Here is a 17,954-nt window from a genome sequence, read left to right as displayed (position 1 = left end):
TTACACAAGGTGCTTTTTAGAACTTTCGGGCCTCTTGACCGGTTGCTTAGGACCCCAAAATCACTAAATCTGCCCCTGACTACACTTGATTTTGGTTTTATTGTTAAAACAAAACAAGAAAACGTGTTAAATGAGATTCTGAAGTATTTTATAACATACTTAAAAAAATTAAGATGATTTAGTATTCAAAAATGTTTTTGTTTTTTTTAATATACAATTATTTTTCAGGGGTTTTTACCTTTATTAATAGGACAGTAGAGATTTACAGACAGGAAAGTGTAAGGAGCAGAATTAGGGGAAGGATTGGCAAAGGATCTCGAGCCTAGAATCAAACTCAGGTCACCGCAACCACCTTAGTGCTATGTGTCGACGCACTAACCACTAGGCTATTGGTTCCGATCAAAAATGTTTTTTGATTATGTTTTCAAATGAATTGGCCTTACATTTCATATTTTCTAATTTTTAAATTTTTGTATTAATTCAGGTATAAACGGACATATCTATCATTTGATAGAGGCTGATATTTTAGAAATGTTAAAAATTGCATTAAGTGTTTTAACTTGTGAAATTAGGAGTTAAGAAATACAATTCAAACATTTTATTCTTGGCGGGCAGTTAAAGGGTTAAGAACATAAAACATACATGAAAGCTTACTCTTAAAAATACAGGTTTCTTGATTGGTACATAAAGAAATTTTAGCATCAAAGTAGCATTCGATGCCAGATTTCTTATACTGAAAAAATGTTTTGTTTTCATTCTTTACACTAAGAACTAATATGATTCCTTTAATAATAGCCCACTGAAAGTTTTTAGAGGGGCAAAATAGTTCTTGTATAACGGCATCACTGCAAAAAATAAGATTAAAAAAACCTTAGGGCCTTTGGTGTGGTTTATTCCACAAACGCCTCTTTATATTGGAAAATGTTGTTTTTTTTCAGATTATAATGGTTCTTTAGAAGCGCTCACTGAAAGGTTCTTTGTTCTATGTGAACCCTTATGTGTGCAAGAGAAAGAATTTTCAACCAGCTCTGTTCTTGCGGATCATTTTGTCGTCTCAATCTGTTTTAAAAGTATCACCATGGTGCAAAATACCCCCCCCCCCCCCCAAAAAATAAATAAATAAATAAATAAATAAATAAATAAAATAAACAAGGATTGATTCCTTAAGGACGCCAGCAAAAGATGTATGGGAATCAGCCCTTTAATAGTGAGAAATAGTTTTCCCTGATCTGTATCTTCAATAATAATATAAATAATTAAAACTGAAAACACTGAAAACTTACATTTGTCATTAAATAAATATGATGTCATTTCAGTAAATCGATACATTTGATTCACTGAAAACTTACCAAAAATTGGACCCCCCTGATCACCAATGCATAAATCGCACCCTGAGTGCCACGCATGAATGAGAAATGCTGTTACAGCTCAAAAAGCACATTCATAAATAATCAAAACAACCGCGGGAGAACTAGACAGAATGGGTTTTAATATTAAAGGAGCACATGTGGTGTCACAGCGCATTACAGGGTCTTCATTTGCAGCAGTGTGTGGTGCAGGATTTCTCCTTGTCCTTGCACGCGCTCTCGCAGTCCTTCTTGCCCTTACTGCACTCAGACGGACAACTGCCGCAACCTGCCGGGACGAAAAGGGGGAAAACTGACTGAATTCTGCATAACTCTCTTTCAATGATTTAAAGCGTTAGTTAATCGGCTCACTTTTCTTGTCGTGTGCGCATGAGCAGTTAGTGCACTTGCAGTTGTCTCCGCAGTTACAAGATCCAGCTACAACACAGAGATGCAGTGATTACGGTTCATAAATATTTGCTCGTATTACTTATAAATGGCTCATATACTTACATTTGGAGCAGTCACACTGGTCCATCTTTACACCGTAGGTCCAACGATGTATGATGCTTTCGTGGAAGTCTTGTGGAATTAAATGGAATCGCTCCGTCGTGCGTCACAATCACGTGTGACCAATGACCATCATATGATGCGTGTGTGTGTGTGTGTGTGTGTGTGTGTGTGTGTGTGTGTGTGTGTGTGTGTGTGTGTGTGTGTGTGTGTGTGTGTGTGTGTGTGTGTGTGTGTGTGTGAGGCATGAACTGCAATCTCACTCAATAAATGGATTGTTCGCATAAACATAACTACTTGATCAACCTCAGGCCATTAAAGATGTAAGAATATTGAAGATTTTTAGCTTGGCGATATAAGAATGCAAGTCAATGTCGACAGGCTCTTGGCACCTGTCAGTGATGGATGCAGCAAGCTATATTGAAAGATGTTGTGAGTGCAATCTCAATTTGGAAGTCTTTTCACATATTTGAGATATATGTTTTTAATATATGATATGATATTGCCTGTGCTCTGACTATCCTGAAAGCATTAAGGAGCGTTTGCCAAGGCTTTGGATAATAAATCTGTAAAAGAATTGTTGCACAGACCGAGTGTTTCACTTCAAAAGAGCCCAGTGTATCGTCAGAAGCCACAGGTAATCATTTAATATGAACTGTATTTATCATTCATTCAATCATTTTTCCCTGGCTTAGTTCATTTATTAATCAGGTATGTACCGCCAACTTATCCAATTTGTTTTACGCAGCGGATGCCCTTCCAGCCGGAACTCAGGACTGGAAAACACCCATACACTATGGGCATTTTAGTTTATTCAATTCACCTACAGCGTCTTTGGACTGTGGGGGAAACCGGAGAACCCAAAGTAGAAGAAAATGCAAATTCCACAGATAAGCTAACTGGCCCAGTCGGAGCTCAAACCAGCAACCTTTTTACTGTGAGGCAACAGTGCTAACCACTGAGCCATCGTGCCACCCCAACGGTATATTTATTTATTATTATTAATATTTTGACTGAAAGTGGCAGTTAAAATGTTCATTTGTCACCTGTTCACCTGTCATGGGAAATTGACTTCAAATCTTAAACTTTTCCTAAATTTATGACTTTGATATTTTCACAATAAAAAAAATGTGTTTTGTAAATTGAAAATGTAATTTTTGTAGATTTTAGAATAATAAACTCAATAATTAAAAATAAAAATTAAACAATAAAATGGTCAGTGTTTTTTTTTAATAGACCCACATTTAACTTTTAGAGTAAATCTTAAAATGATTAGGGTCCTTGCTCAAAAACAGGAAATAAATAGATAGTGACCAATGCATAAATATAAATTGGCATCATAAGAAAATAAGCTAAATATTACTTAAAGTACTTATCTTAAAGGTGCAGTAGGTGATCTGCCAAAATGCTAATTCTTAACATAACATCTTTGAAACACAGTCCCTCCCTTGCCATCCAAAGCCACGCCTTCTGATGTCATGACAGCAGACAACTCACTAGATCAAGTCATTCGCCAGTAGGAAAACTTTATAATACTCCAATTCAGAACAAAAACCTATTTTATCTATCACGTTTTCAGTTGACAAGCAAAACTTGTCATAATGTGCAATATTTTATGCATGCAAGGATCGCTGCTCTCACTCTCAAACATGCTTTGTCCTTAAGCGACAACTGTATGCTTAATGCTTGGCATGCAGGAATTAAACTTATTACTAAGCCACACTTATATGCTGTTTCAGACCGATTACTAAGAGTAGCATGGTAAACAATGTAGGGAGCACATGAGAAGTGGTCATTGTTCAAAAATGAACCAAGGTGAATATAAACCATCTTCAGCTCATTTAATTTACTATTTACTAAATTTAAATTACTACTATTTACTGATGTTTTGTTGTTAAACTAAATAAAAATCGACATCGATGCTGTAATAGGCCCTTATGAAACTGAAAATAGTCACATCAAACTTTCACTGTAGATTTCAGTGGCTGAACAACACTTCTGTGCATATAACCCATTCATACCAACACAATCTACATCAGCTTTGCGTGACTAAATTAGTTTTAAAACAGAATATTATTTATAATAATTATTATTGTCTAACAGAAATACTTCAGCCATGGTGTGTCATCATTCCTCCAGCGTGCAAAAGTAACTGATATTGATTCAGGACTTTAGGAAGTTTTGATTTAGCTTTTGTATTTACCCTTGGCACTCGAAAGCCACAGAACGAGGCGCGCATTACGTGCAAATGGCGGATCTGCTTGAACGGGGGGCTGCAGATGTACAAATCTACATTTGTTGACAGACAGTTTGGGCTACTTTTCAGAATTAAGGGAATTGTCAGCCTGACAATGTTTATTTGGATGAACATTTTTTTGTCTTATGCCTTACCCAGAATATAAAAATACATATAAATACATTTACATTTAGTCATTTAGCAGACGCTTTTATCCAAAGCGACTTACAAATGAGGACAAGGAAGCAATTTACACAACTATAAGAGCAACAATGAATAAGTGCTATAGGCAAGTTTCAGGTCTGTAAAGTCTAAGAAGGAAAGTATTAGTAGTATTAGTATTTTTATTTTTTGTTTTTTGGTACAGTTAGTGGTATATCCAGAGAGGCAATTACAGATTAGGAAGTGAAGTGGAGACTAAATAGTTGAGTTTTTAGTCGTTTCTTGAAAATAGCGAGTGACTCTGCTGTTCTGATGCAGTTAGGGAGTTCATTCCACCAACGGGGCAGATTGAGCGCGAGCGTTCGCGAAAGTGATTTCTTCCCTCTTTGGGATGGAACCACGAGGCGACGTTCATTCACAGAACGCAAGTTTCTGGAGGGCACATAGATCTGCAGAAGTGAGAGTAGATAAGAAGGAGCAAGGCCAGAAGTCACTTTGTAGGCAAACATCAGAGCTTTGAATTTGATGCGAGCAGCAACTGGCAGCCAGTGCAAACGGACTAGCTAAATACCTTTAGATCACCTACTGCACCTTTATATATTTATAAAATGCAAATGTTCTAACTGCCAGTAAAAAAGCATCAGAGTGGTCTGGTAGTTATATGGGCATTAGACTAATTTAAAAGAAAAAAACCAACATATCTATTAGGGTTGCACGGTTTAATATGGTAGTATCGTGATACTATGTCTCCAAAATACTGCCGGTGCCACTGTTCTTTGTAAACAGTAGTATCGTCATTAACGGTCTATCTACAATACATAATGTTGCATGTGGACATGTCACTAAAATGCTCACACGTTTGTGTAACAATAGACTATTTTATTTGAATAGTCTGTGGAGCACATTAAGGTTGCAAAACTGTGTAGAATTCACGTCTTAATAGTAGCCTATTGCACGTTTTCTAATGCTTCAATTCGAATCTGAATCAGTTCAATTCTGTTCCTGTCAATATGATTTAGTAGCTATAACTACCGCGACAATCTCTTAAAAACAACCGCTCACAAAGTGAAATTTTGAATGACTTTGGTCTCTTACCTGATAAGACAATAGATACAGGACCACTTCATAAAGCCTAACTTGGTTGGGAAAATGCTCCATTTGTAACAAAATTTATTTGGTGTAATTTGTATATTTATTTTAATATAGTATTATATTTTATATAGACTATTTCAATATGCCGATATCGTTGAACCATGAACAGTTCCTGCTAGACATCAAACTATTTAAGAACTGTAACAAGAAGCAATACAGTCATAGCAAGAACGGTCTGGATGCAGACCTGGTGCAATGCAATCTGAGCTGCACCCAATGCTTTTTAATGCACTCACCTAACCCCACCCCTAACCCTACCCCTCACAGTGACGTCACTTGCTCCATTTGAGTGCATTGTGTCTGACATTGCATCACCGAGTGATGCATTCTCAGCTTGTATCATAAAGGCTGCATTCAGATACTATTGGTCATAGCTGATGTTAGCACAGTTGTTATAACATTTCTTTATCATTATGTGGACCTTTTTGGATTTCCGGAAGCTATGGAAATTAAATATCTAAAACAGGAAACACATTAGGAACATTGTTTTGTTTACATCCTTCAAAATGGTCTATGGTATTTCTGACTATATTCTTTATTTCATTGATTTGAGTTATGAATCACAGTTTTGCAATACTTTTGTGTTTCACCATACTTCAGCTGGTAAGTTTGTAACGTAAATTAATGGTATCACGACAACCCTAATATCTGTTTATAAAATCTATTTGTGTAAATCATTGTTAGCTGCATGTTAAAACACCCTCCCAATGTTAGAGGAAAAACAAATCAGTGCACAGCCAGTAGTTGGTGCTAAAGTGTTTTCTTTTTTAATGTAAACATTTCATTGGTCGGTCAGAAGACTAAACCCAGCAGTACAGTGCAGTATCACCCCAAGGGAGGAAAGAGAACATTCAGTGCACTGAACAAAAAAAATCCATCCACAGCAGAGAAAAAAAGAGGAGGAAAACGGGAAAAGAAATCTGGGTTAAGTAACAGGTCATGGTTGAATAAAAGAGTGTGCATGCACCACACACGCACACATCTGTACACACACTCTCGCACATGATCAGTTGAAGAGAGTGAGATAAAAAGAAGCGTTCAGTAATTCACTTATATATGAGTCAGAATTACTGTCTTATCGTTTACGCTCTACAGTCGGTAAGCTAGTTCATTTGTATTCATAGCCCAACATCGATAGGGTGCACAAAGTGTGGGGCGATACAAAAAGATGTAAATACATGCGCTTATTATTATATAAATAAATAAACTACATCATAATTTATACAGAAATGAAACGATTTGAACTATTTGTGCTCATGTTGAGTGAGAATGTTGTCAACGTCACAATTTGTCAAGAGGCTTCATTCGCTGAAAGGCATTTTTACGTCTCAGCCTGAAGCCAACGGACAACTTTGGCTTAAGACATTCAGTTTCTCAAATGACATTCAGCTCTGCTAAAGGATTCCTAGTGTAATGTGCTCTCGGTTTTTAGAAAAGCCTGCTTTTGAGATCATTTTCATTTAGGATCAAGTCAGCACTCACGCAGATGTAACCCTTCGTGCGATTTCACCCGACAAACACTCTCACTCGTCGTGACTGACACTCACACACATGCACTCATGCGTAAAGCATCTATGCCCGGCCGAACGCTCATTTTACACTATACATGCACACCCGTACGTTATTTACTCCAGCAATGTACTGACCAACTACAAAAGAAAACGGGGGATCAATAATCTGAACAAAAAATAAAAATAAAAATAAACTGACAGTGAAATGAAATTAGGGAGTGCCTTGGCCAAAGTCACAGGGGGTGTCAGTTCGGTCACTTGTTACCGTTTTATTTTTGCAGGGCAACAAGTGCATTGGGAGCTCAGTAGAGGCCACAGCCGCGCAGGTTGTTGGCGATGATGATGTCGGTCACAGCATCAAAAACCACCTGGATGTTTCCGGTGTCTGTGGCGCAGGTTAGATGACAGTAGATCTCTTTGTTAGGAGAGCGGTTCTTCGTTTCAAACTGACCCTGAATGTACGAGGCGGCCGCTTCGAATGTATTTGGGCCTGCAGAAGAGATTAAACATGATGTCAGAGTTTATAAATTTCTCATTTTACATCAATGTGAGGTAGGATTGGGCGATGTCGACCAATTTGGCATCGTACAATGTCTAATGTGAAATGAATGTGATAGATGCTGGCATCGTCGTCGTAGGAAGCGGTGAATTCATTCTTTATGATTAATTCATCAATTCATAACGAATTAATTATTTTGTATTTTGCTTACCATTTCAATACCTGATCACCTGATAAATAAAGATAAGTGACACACAAATTACCATCCGTTAATCACTATTTCCACGAGACTCTGGCATGAATAGGCAGAGTGGTCTGTATCGTTATAATGGCGTTGACAAACTTGGTTGGTAAAAAAGGTGCACAACCAACAGCAACCAACAGTATCTGAGGTTTTCACTAAAACTATTACAAAGTACAAGCATGAAAGTGAAAGATTGAAGCAGTGTACTGACGGTGTGACACGTTACCTGATACATTCAAAAGACCGAGGAGTTGTTAGATAGAGACCAGATTAATTAAATATTACGTTTAACAACTATAGTGAGAGGTAATCCAGCAGTACATCCTTAATAAACCGCTCGACGTGCACTGCCCACAGGAGTTTGTGCTCAAAGCACCCGCTGACTGCTGGAGCTCAGACGCATACATACGCTGCAGCTCATGAAAGAGGGTGTGTGTGTGGTCACGTGATCCTTCAGCGATATAGTGTGGAAGGAAGGCTTTTCAGAAATGCTGACGTGGATTGTTTTTGTTCTTAAATGGCATTTTAAAACTAAGACGTATTAGTGCAAACGAGGCCTGAGTGTGTGTTTTTCGTGAGTGGGTTGCTGCTGTGACGGCGTCGGAGGATCGCTCAGCATCGTGATGTCTAGCATCTGGCATCATCTATCAACCCAACCCTTTTGTGAGGTTGATGTACCTGTGTATTCCGGGAAGCAGATACTCAGAGGAGATTTGACAATCTTTTCACCAAAAAGGTCTTTTTTGTTGAGGAAGAGGATGATGGAGGTGTCGACAAAGAACTTATTGTTGCATATAGAGTCGAAGAGCATAAGAGACTCGTGCATACGGTTCTGCAGAGGAAGAGAAAGAAAAGAGGGCGAATCAAACATCTGCATTTGGAATCTGGATATAAACACATTGACTCTTAAAGGAACACTCCACCTTTTGTTTTGTTTTGTTTTTTGGAAAAAAGGCTCATTTTATAAGGAACCTAAATGGTTACATTTTACCATTTTTTAATCTATTCAGCCAATCTCTGGGTCTGGCAGTATCCCTATTATCTTAGCTTAGCATTGAATCGGATTAGACCATTAGCATCCAGAAAAAAAGTTCTGATAATTTTTTTATTAAAAGCTTGATTCTTCTGTAGTTACATCGTGTACTAAGAAAGTTGGAACTTAGTTAAATCATTGGTCATATGTGGCACATTTTTGCAATAATAGGCAAAAATGCACTATATACTTAAAATAAATCACAGAATAGATGATGATATTTAACTGTATCATTTGAAATAATTAAATCAAATGGGTAAAACATTTTATTTAAAGAAATAGTTTTTAATTAGTATTTAAAATGACTATTATCAGTATTTAGATTTTTGATCTCTAAATAGAATCTTTTAATGTAACCATGGACCACAAATTGAGTACATTGTTTGTCAGGAATGGGGATAAGACAATAAACAACCAAGGCTCATTATAGATACACACCCCTGTATATAATTCTGAAGAGAGCAAAATATGTCCCAGCAGGAGGTTCATTTTTTTTTTTGCAGTTTTTGTTTTCGTGAATCCACAAGAGGCCGCTGTTTATGCTTACCATGCTCTTACCCTGTTATTTACTTGTTTTATTTATTTATTTTATTTTTTTTGCCTTTTGATTTTGGTTTACCAGCTTTCTGGAACCGTCGTTGCAGTCAACTACTCTTTGTGTCTGAAGTCCGCCAATGTATGTGGCGAGGCACTGGACAAACTAGTAACAGCAGAAAAAGCCGTCCACATTGAAGTAAGTGGTCAACTGGTAGCATGAAAAGAATCGGTAGCCAGCGCCAAACTGCCCCGTAGCGTTTGTTTTAAAGACAAAATGCAGCCATGCATAGCTATGGCTACATGATTAGCACTCCAGATATGTATACAGGTATAAGTTTTAATGTATGAACGTTTTCACAGTCAGCCTGTGTTACAAATATTTGGCTGAGATACAATTATTAAAAATGTGAGTGTTCAAAAAAATCTCAAAAATTTTAAATGGTCTAAATTAAGCTGATGGCAACGCTCATTCCTAGAGAAAATGACGTTTTTAATTATTTACATTAGGATATTTACTAAATATCTCCATGGAAGATGATGTTTATTTAATAATACAATGATTTTTGACATAAAAGGAAATCAATCATTTTGACCCTTACAATGTATTTGTGTTTATTGCCAAATACCCATACAACATAAGACTGGATTCAATCAAATAATTCATTTTCTAAATGTACCTGACCAGACTTTTAGAATATACTGGTGAAGTCGGTAATTGAGCTAATTTAATAATTCAGATCAGTTTCAGCTTTTTGTCAATGTAAAATTAATTATTATTACAAACAGCAAATTAAAAGATAAAGATGTCTTTTTTTCAAATTAATTTACTGTGAAATGTCATAATGTGAGAAAACAAGTAGTGTAAAAGATCAGGCAAGTGTAGAGAGTGGTAGTTTTCACCGTGGTCTCATCTTCATGGAGCATTTGGTCGTATCCGCTCATTGCCACACAGAAGATAATGGCTGTCACATCCTCAAAGCAGTGAATCCATTTCTTCCTCTCTGATCTCTGTCCTCCCACATCAAACAGCCTGAGGACAAACATCACACACTCTCAGGACACATGTGAAGCCATATACACGCATGTGTGCACACACACAACACTCAAATCAAGCAGGTCAGAATGCATATTAATACACAAAGTAGGTCAACTAAACATGAAACCACACCGATGAAGGGAATTCAAATAAATCACCATATTTTCAGTTCCTTATTCACAAACACACTTTGATGTGATTCTACATCTAAGTCCTCTTTCAACTCAACGAGAGATTCATAATGATCTTTTGCAATGATTTATTTTCTAAAATGTCACTTTTCTACTTAAAATTCATATTAAAAATATAAGATACAAGTCAAAAATGTTTTGATACAAGTTTCAAAAAAGCTTTACATAAATTATATTATTTCAGAAAAACGACTTAATGTATAAGTGAGTGATATGACAATATAGTCTAATGGTGATTATTAAAATGATTCATTAGTAATTATGTAATAAAGGTCAAAGACAGAAATGGCCTTTTAAGCATTAAATGAGAAATGTGTAATAATATTTGCATGTTTAAGAATTCAATCTACAATACAATTTGATCAAAACATGATAAATATTAATATTTATAACTTATTCTTTAATATTTTTAATAAGTAGTAGCTAGGATAAGTATGTTTTTCATTTTTACACTGAATGATGCCGGATCACTGGATTATTCATTCATTCATTTATTTCCTTTTCGGCTTAGTCCCTTTATTGTCGCCACAGTGGAATGAACCGCCTACCTATGCACTATACACTCCAAAAAAACATAATTTTTTTGCTTGTACTTAATTAAAACGAGCTGAAACAACACAATTCTTGAGATTTCATTGAGACAACTTAATTTTTTATGTTCAATTCACATAAATTTGTTAAAAGTGTGAAGTTAACTTAATCCATTTGTGTTGGGTCAACATGAATGATTTATGTAAAACCCTGCATTTTTTACAGTGGATGTTTTACGCAGCGGATGACCTTCCAGCCGCAACCCAACGCTGGGAAACACCCATACACAGTTGCATTCACAAACATACACTACAGACAATTTAGCTTATTCAATTCTATCCTATAGCGCATGTCTTTGGACTGTGGGGGAAAACGGATCACCCGGAGAAAACCCACGCAAACACGGGGAGAACATGCAAACTCCACACTGAAATGCCAACTGACCTAGCCGGGGCTCGAATCAGCGACTTTCTTGCTGTGAGGAGATCGTGCAACCCACTGCGCCATCATGACGCCCCATCACTGGATTATTTCACCCATATTTTGAAATGTTTTGAACAAAAGTCATTTAAATCATTTGTTTAAATGTTTTCAACGTATATAAAATCACAAAGTTTGATACAGGTTTTACAAGGTGATATTAATGTGACATACATCAAGTCAATTTCTCCCTAAAAAATGCAATACTGAATAATAAGTAGTAATTATTATTCAGTATTATTCAAAGTTATTATCCATTTTCTATTAATATGAATTATTATTATTTATTATTAATTCTTCTTCTTACTGTTATTATTATTATCATCATTTTAGGATGCACAAAAAAATGCAATAATAATAATAAAAAAATATATTAAAAAGTTTAATTCACATAAGACAATCCAAACTCAACATACCTAAAGTTAAGATTCTTGAATGAAAAGTGTGTCTCGACAATGCCAGTAGTTTTGACTCGGGTTCGGAGAATGTCTTGTTCAGTGGGCAGGTAATCTGGAGAGCCGATGCGCTGCAAACTATCAAGGTAACTGAAACACAGAAGGTCCATGTGTTATTTAATGACATATAATAGGCCCACTCTTTGGATTATCATGATTGTATTTGTGTGTGTGTGTGTGTGTGTGTGTGTGTGTGTGTGTGTGTGTGTGCGTAGACTAATTCACCTAATTTCACCAAGTTGTTAATGGGACAACAACTGTCTTAGCCAATTAGCTCTTGTAATGTCATCACATTTAAAACAGCTTTGCAAAAGTACTGTTTAAAAATATACATTAATTACAATAGTTTGCTTCCATAGTTTATTATAGTAATAATAATGTGCATTTTGCTTTATGGCTTAGCTTTTTAACACAGCAAAAGAAAGGTCACTCTAGTTTGCCTGGATGAGATAGCCAAGGTGCTAACATTGATTGAGACCGGGTTGTTGTCATGAGTACATCTGTCACTGGTAAAACATTGGTCTAAGAACCTTAACCACTTAGTAATAATGTGACTACCATATATATATGTGTGTGTGTGTGTGTGTGTGTGTGTTTATGTGTGTAGAAACTGACTATTGTGCAGAGTCGTTAAGCTGATACTCTCGTGAGCGGTTGAAGCATGCTTGAGTTCCAGTATCAGTCCACAAACGAATCATTGCAGCCAGCAGCTCTGTGGAGTACGGCTCTGTGTCTTCCATACGACCCACCACATCAAAAACCATCTTAGCATCTGCCTGCAAACACATGGAGAGGTTTAAAAGGGCGAATTGCATCGGCAAGCACGATTTCATACACTAGGTGTCACTGTAGCTCAACGCATTATGCGAGAAAGAGGATTGGGGTAAAGCAAGGTGAGGTCAGTCACCGAGGAAAATCTAATGCAAACATTAAAGAACACTGAAAATCAAAACAAGTGTGCACTGGGAGATTAACAGTAAGAACATTAACTGTTGTGTTCTGCCACTTTGTATTGTTTTTACTTACTCCCACAGCCATTTATATTGAAGTTGATATTTAGCCGCACCACACATCTAGTTTTTATAAGGTGAGTTGCTAGCCAAACGCTCAAGCCCCAATCTGGAGGACCAGGACATACACACATACACTACAGACAATTTAGCTTTTCTATTGTTTTTACCAACTTTAAATTTATATTATTTATTAACTTATACTATTAATAAAAGTATGTGATTAATTATACTTCCATAATAGTACATATTTTAATTCTAATAAAAGTCTAAATATAAACTATTAATTATATTAAACTATTAATAAAAGTCATTATACTATAACAAAAATATATATTATACTATACTATTATACTAATCATAAAAGTCTATATATACTATTTCTATTTTATTATACTATTATAATAAAATATATACATTAGACTATACTATTTTAGAATAATACATACTGTTGTTAAAAGTCTATATATACTTTTAATTACCTTAAACTATTAATAAAATTCATATTATTATAATATTATGAATGTGTGTGTGTATATTATATATATATATATATATATATATATATATATATATATATATATATATATATATATATATATATATATATATATACTATTAATTTCCAATGCTGGGATGTGCTGGTAGGGCATCCGATGCCTAAAACATATGCTGGATAAGATGGAGGTTATTTCCGCTGTGGCGACCTCTGATTAATAAGGGGACTAAGCTGAAAATAAATGAATATACTAATAATAAAAATCTATATATACTATTTATTCTATTATACTCTCAATAAAAGTCATGAAACCCGAACAAAGTTTGTATGGAGTATTTGTATTTGGACATATGTCGATACTCAACAATTCAATATACTGTGATAATGAGTGTGCACAAAACCGATAATGTGGAAAATAAATATTTATTGTGTAAACCTTTGAGAACATTCGGATTGTTGGATTAGTGGTCTTTCATCACAGCAATTGCTTGAAGGCTTAATAGACTGTCTATTGTCAAACGGGAACATTTTCACATTATAATCTGGCCTACGACATAAAATTTCTGTCACTATTTTTAATTGTAATGCTGTTTATGTTAATTTCTTAGTCAATGCCTAATGGCAAACATCATAATTGTAATAAATGGAGGTAAAAGGTAAAAAAAATCCAGTTATTGCGAAATCTACAAAGATTTGCACTACTTTTTAAAATAAAAACTGTAATATGCCTTTTTCTCACTGTTGATTTTAACGCATTACCTAATGTTTACTAACAAGACTTTATTGTAAAGTGTTACCTATTGTACTTCTGCAATTTATTTTATTAAAAACATTTATTTTGAACATCTGAAGATGGCGGTTCATTCCACTGTGGTGACCCCTGATAAATAAGGGACTAAGCCGAAACAAAATGAACAAATGAATGAATTTTGCACTGAACATGTATAGACAATAAAGTATGTTTTGGTTATTAAATCTGTTAAAATAACCTTTGTTATTGCGACAATACTATATATCATGATAAAAACTATAATATTTTGATACATTTGGAGATTTATCAATAAAATTTGATTGCATACTTGGAATCTTCTTCTTTTGCCACACCACTTCATTAGTCAATTCGCAAGTGTGTGCATATATGTTCATGTGTGTATACATACTAATCTGTCCTTGTCTGAGTACTCTATTCCAAGAGTTTCCATGGCTCGCAAGATGGCGGAGAGGCTCTGAATGGTGTTGCTATAGACCACAGGTTTAAACTGCTTTACATCATCTCCAGAGAACCCATCTTCATGGATAATCCTGACGCAGACACACAACAGATGAAAGCCATTATAAACACACACACAACATGCAAACACGAAAGGTCAACGGCTATAATGCATGTATATATCCATATGGCTGGGATGTGTGGTAGCAAAAATAGTATGATTAGAGATTATGCAATGAAACTGCTGCGTTTCTGAAGACTCTATAGTAGTTGTTGGTTGTTTTAATATTTTTAACCACAAGTTAAACTGTAACCATGTAATAACTGCATAACAGTAATAAAAAGTTAAAGTGTAACTAGTGTGAGTGTATTTAAAACCTCAAAATATGCCTACGGTCGGAGATATAGTTGTGTGAGATTTGAATTACAAAAACTTTGTAGGTGGAGTGAAATGAGCTCATGTATGAAATAGATTATTTGTTTATTTAGAACACAATTAATTTGTTTTAAAATGCAGTCACTAGACACACACCCGCACACACACACTTTTAAAAAACAAGAGTTTTATATTTGTATCTTGTTAGTTAAAGTGATGTTAACTATTAATAGTTTTTTATGGTTATAAACAGCTTTTAAGCGAAATATTCTAACGTAAAGAACATTTTAATAATCTTTAAAATGGGTTTTTATTCTATGATAAGGACTTGCTTGTGCAATGACAAAGCTTTTACTGAAATAAAGGTTATAAGGATGGCATTGAGGATCAATCTTTGGTTCCAAAAATAATTTTTCAATGAAATGTTTTTTAAACAATCTTTTTTTTTTTTGTCTTAGTATGAAAACCAAATGCTAAATAATAAATGGAAAGGTTATTTGTATGTTAAACATCCATCATGGAATCACACTCTTAAAAAATAAAGGTTTTATTTTCATGAAGAACATTCAGCATTCACAGAACATCTTCATTTCACAGGTTTCTTAACCCTTTAACTGAATTTTTGGATTGCATTTCTTAACTCCTAATGTCGCTAGTTAACACACTCGATGGATATTTTTTTTATCCCATAATTTCTAAATATCAGCCTCTACCAAATGGTAGATATGTCAGTTCATGGTAAAAGTACTGGAATGATATACTATGAAAAATTAGGGGAAAAAAAAGAAAAGACCAATTGCTTTAAAAGCATAATAAAAATAAAACATTTTTAAATACGAAATCACCTTTATTTTTATGTATTTTTGAAGAAGTATGCCATAAAATATTTCAGATTCTCATTTAATGTTTTCTTTTTTGTAGAATAAAGCCAAAATCAAGTGTAACAGGGTTATATTTGTTGATTTTTTGTAAACCAATAATGCTGTGTGTAAACCATTATTTAAAACAGCCATTCTTTAAATGACTTTAACACTCATTATTTAAAACAGTCAAAAGATGGTCAACCATTTGGTAGAGCGGGCAGTCAAAGGGTTAATAGGGAAGTTTCTTTACATTATTAATATGTTCTTGACTCAAAAACAAAATGTGTCCTCTACTGCAATAAAAAAAAACAGTGATTTAATTTATAAAGCTGAATGGATATGTAAGGTTTGCCATGGAACCAAAGATGCCAATAAACAGTTTTAATATTTTTAAGGAGTGTATATGTGCATCCGTAGTTATGAAATGTAAGGTTAGGTGGCATAGTCCCGGTAAATCCGTTTAATGGGCGGATAACGCTAAACGAGACTGCAGGGATCAGGCACTAAAAGCCACCCATTAAGATTAATACAGAGAAAGATTCTAATGCCTCTCTCTCTCTCTCTCTTACACACACTCAACACAATACACAACACACACACACACACACACACTCATGAACTCTATGTCTCTCAAGCACACACAGAGGACAAAATGAACACAGGCCTTAATGCATAACATGCCACAGCACACAGATTAAATGCGCATGACGAAAACGTGAAACGTTAAGGAAGTTTAGAGCCCCGACCGTCAGAAACAACTGCAAGGTGCACGGGCGCTCTCGAGCTTCACTGCACACATGCGAATAACACACACACACACACACACACACACACTGAACAGCGCTGTCTCATGGGGAGAGCCTGTGTTTCAGCACTACCACACACAGAACAGCGCGAGACAAACACTTTCCGGTCTTCAACATCGCCACGAAGCGAGCAGAAAACACACAGCAGATGTAAAAATACGAGAAGCCGCACTTACTTCATCTGTTTGACGATGGTGCTCTTGCCCGACTCCCCTCCGCCTGCGGAGACACAGCCCGTGTCAGTGCCACACACACACACACACACGCTCACACACACCTGCAGGCAGCATCCTCATTCCCCGATCCCGCTCCACTTACCCAGCAGCAGTAATTTGACATCTTTGGCTGCGCTTATTCCGTCCTCCTTCAGGTTTTTCTCGATGGCTCTGCTGCGATCCAGAGCCGCGCGCTCCTCTGCACTTAACGTGCATCCCATTGCAAGACCGAGAGTCGGGACGCGCGACAGCTGTATCCCAAAAATCCGTCTCTGTCCCACACTCTCTCCTCTCGCGCTCGCCGAACAGTCTGCCGATCGTTGCTAAAGCATCCAAACCGAATCGAGGTCAGGGACAGGCTCGCGCTCCGGCCTCTGGATTGGGAGGAGGTCGTCCTGCTCGCGCTCCGGATCGCGGGTGTCTATTGGGCGGCGGCAGTGACAGCCTGCACGAGCTCGGCTCATCCTGTAGTTCCCTCCTAATGCGCGAGGGGCAAACCCCTCTCATCCTGACGTCACAGCAGAGCAGGGTATGGCGCGAGAACATCTGCTTTGTAGCAGCCGAAATATAAAACACTGAAGGGGTTTGATTTGCTTCTGGGTGAACTGGATATTTGGATGTTTGATTTATTCACAATTATTTTAACTTACTTAAGTGGAACTACTGTAGGATGATATATAATGTATATTTGTGTGTGTTAAGGGTTTCATATTTGTATGTTTCTGATATTTTTGCAGTTTCATAATAATAACAATATGAATTTATTCATCTTTTTTACACATTAACAGAGTATTCCACTCAGCATTTAATCTGGGGTTGTCCATATTTTATACCGTCCATATTAATTTGGTCAAAACCAGTTTGCGTTTCTTTTATTTACTGAATAAATTCATTCATTCATTCATTTTCTTTTCGGGCTTAGTTCCTTTATTAATCAGGGATCGCCACAGAGTAATGAACCCCCCACAGTGTAATGAACCGCCAACTTATCCTGCAGCGGATGCCCTTCCAGCTGCAACCCAGTATTGTGAAACACCCAAACACTTGTATTC

General features: G+C 36.1%; 2 protein-coding genes across 3 annotated transcripts; both read right to left on the bottom strand.

The window, feature by feature from the left end:
• Positions 1–1,469: 1,469 nt before the first annotated feature.
• mtbl (metallothionein-B-like) lies at positions 1,470–1,983 on the bottom strand. Its single transcript, NM_001201469.1, has 3 exons — positions 1,860–1,983; positions 1,719–1,784; positions 1,470–1,635 (listed from the first exon to the last, which is right to left on the bottom strand). Exons 1-3 carry the CDS (start codon positions 1,882–1,884, stop codon positions 1,535–1,537), a joined length of 192 nt encoding a protein of 63 aa, NP_001188398.1. The 5' UTR covers positions 1,885–1,983; the 3' UTR covers positions 1,470–1,534.
• A 4,167-nt stretch (positions 1,984–6,150) lies between these two features.
• gnao1b (guanine nucleotide binding protein (G protein), alpha activating activity polypeptide O, b) lies at positions 6,151–17,325 on the bottom strand. 2 transcript variants are annotated; one of them, XR_012382333.1, is made up of 8 exons: positions 17,006–17,325; positions 16,864–16,906; positions 14,593–14,734; positions 12,539–12,699; positions 11,885–12,013; positions 10,131–10,260; positions 7,724–8,492; positions 6,151–7,572 (listed from the first exon to the last, which is right to left on the bottom strand). XR_012382333.1 is itself a non-coding variant. In NM_200828.1 (8 exon segments), coding segments are annotated over 8 exon segments (1,065 nt in total). In that variant the 5' UTR covers positions 17,124–17,201; the 3' UTR covers positions 6,151–7,219.
• Positions 17,326–17,954: the final 629 nt, after the last annotated feature.

Source organism: Danio rerio, chromosome 7 (assembly GCF_049306965.1).
Source record: "Danio rerio strain Tuebingen ecotype United States chromosome 7, GRCz12tu, whole genome shotgun sequence".
Classification (NCBI taxonomy): Eukaryota; Metazoa; Chordata; class Actinopteri; order Cypriniformes; family Danionidae; genus Danio; species Danio rerio.
This window is presented reverse-complemented; position numbering and strand designations above follow the sequence as displayed.

Excerpts from the sequence above, each read along its gene's own strand:
- mtbl (NM_001201469.1), bottom strand. The coding sequence starts at position 1,884 with ATGGACCAGTGTGACTGCTCCAAAT. Across the intron at positions 1,785-1,859 it reads CCAGTGTGACTGCTCCAAAT|CTGGATCTTGTAACTGCGGA; the intron begins GTAAGTATATGA and ends TCTGTGTTGTAG. Across the intron at positions 1,636-1,718 it reads ATGCGCACACGACAAGAAAA|GTTGCGGCAGTTGTCCGTCT; the intron begins GTGAGCCGATTA and ends TCGTCCCGGCAG.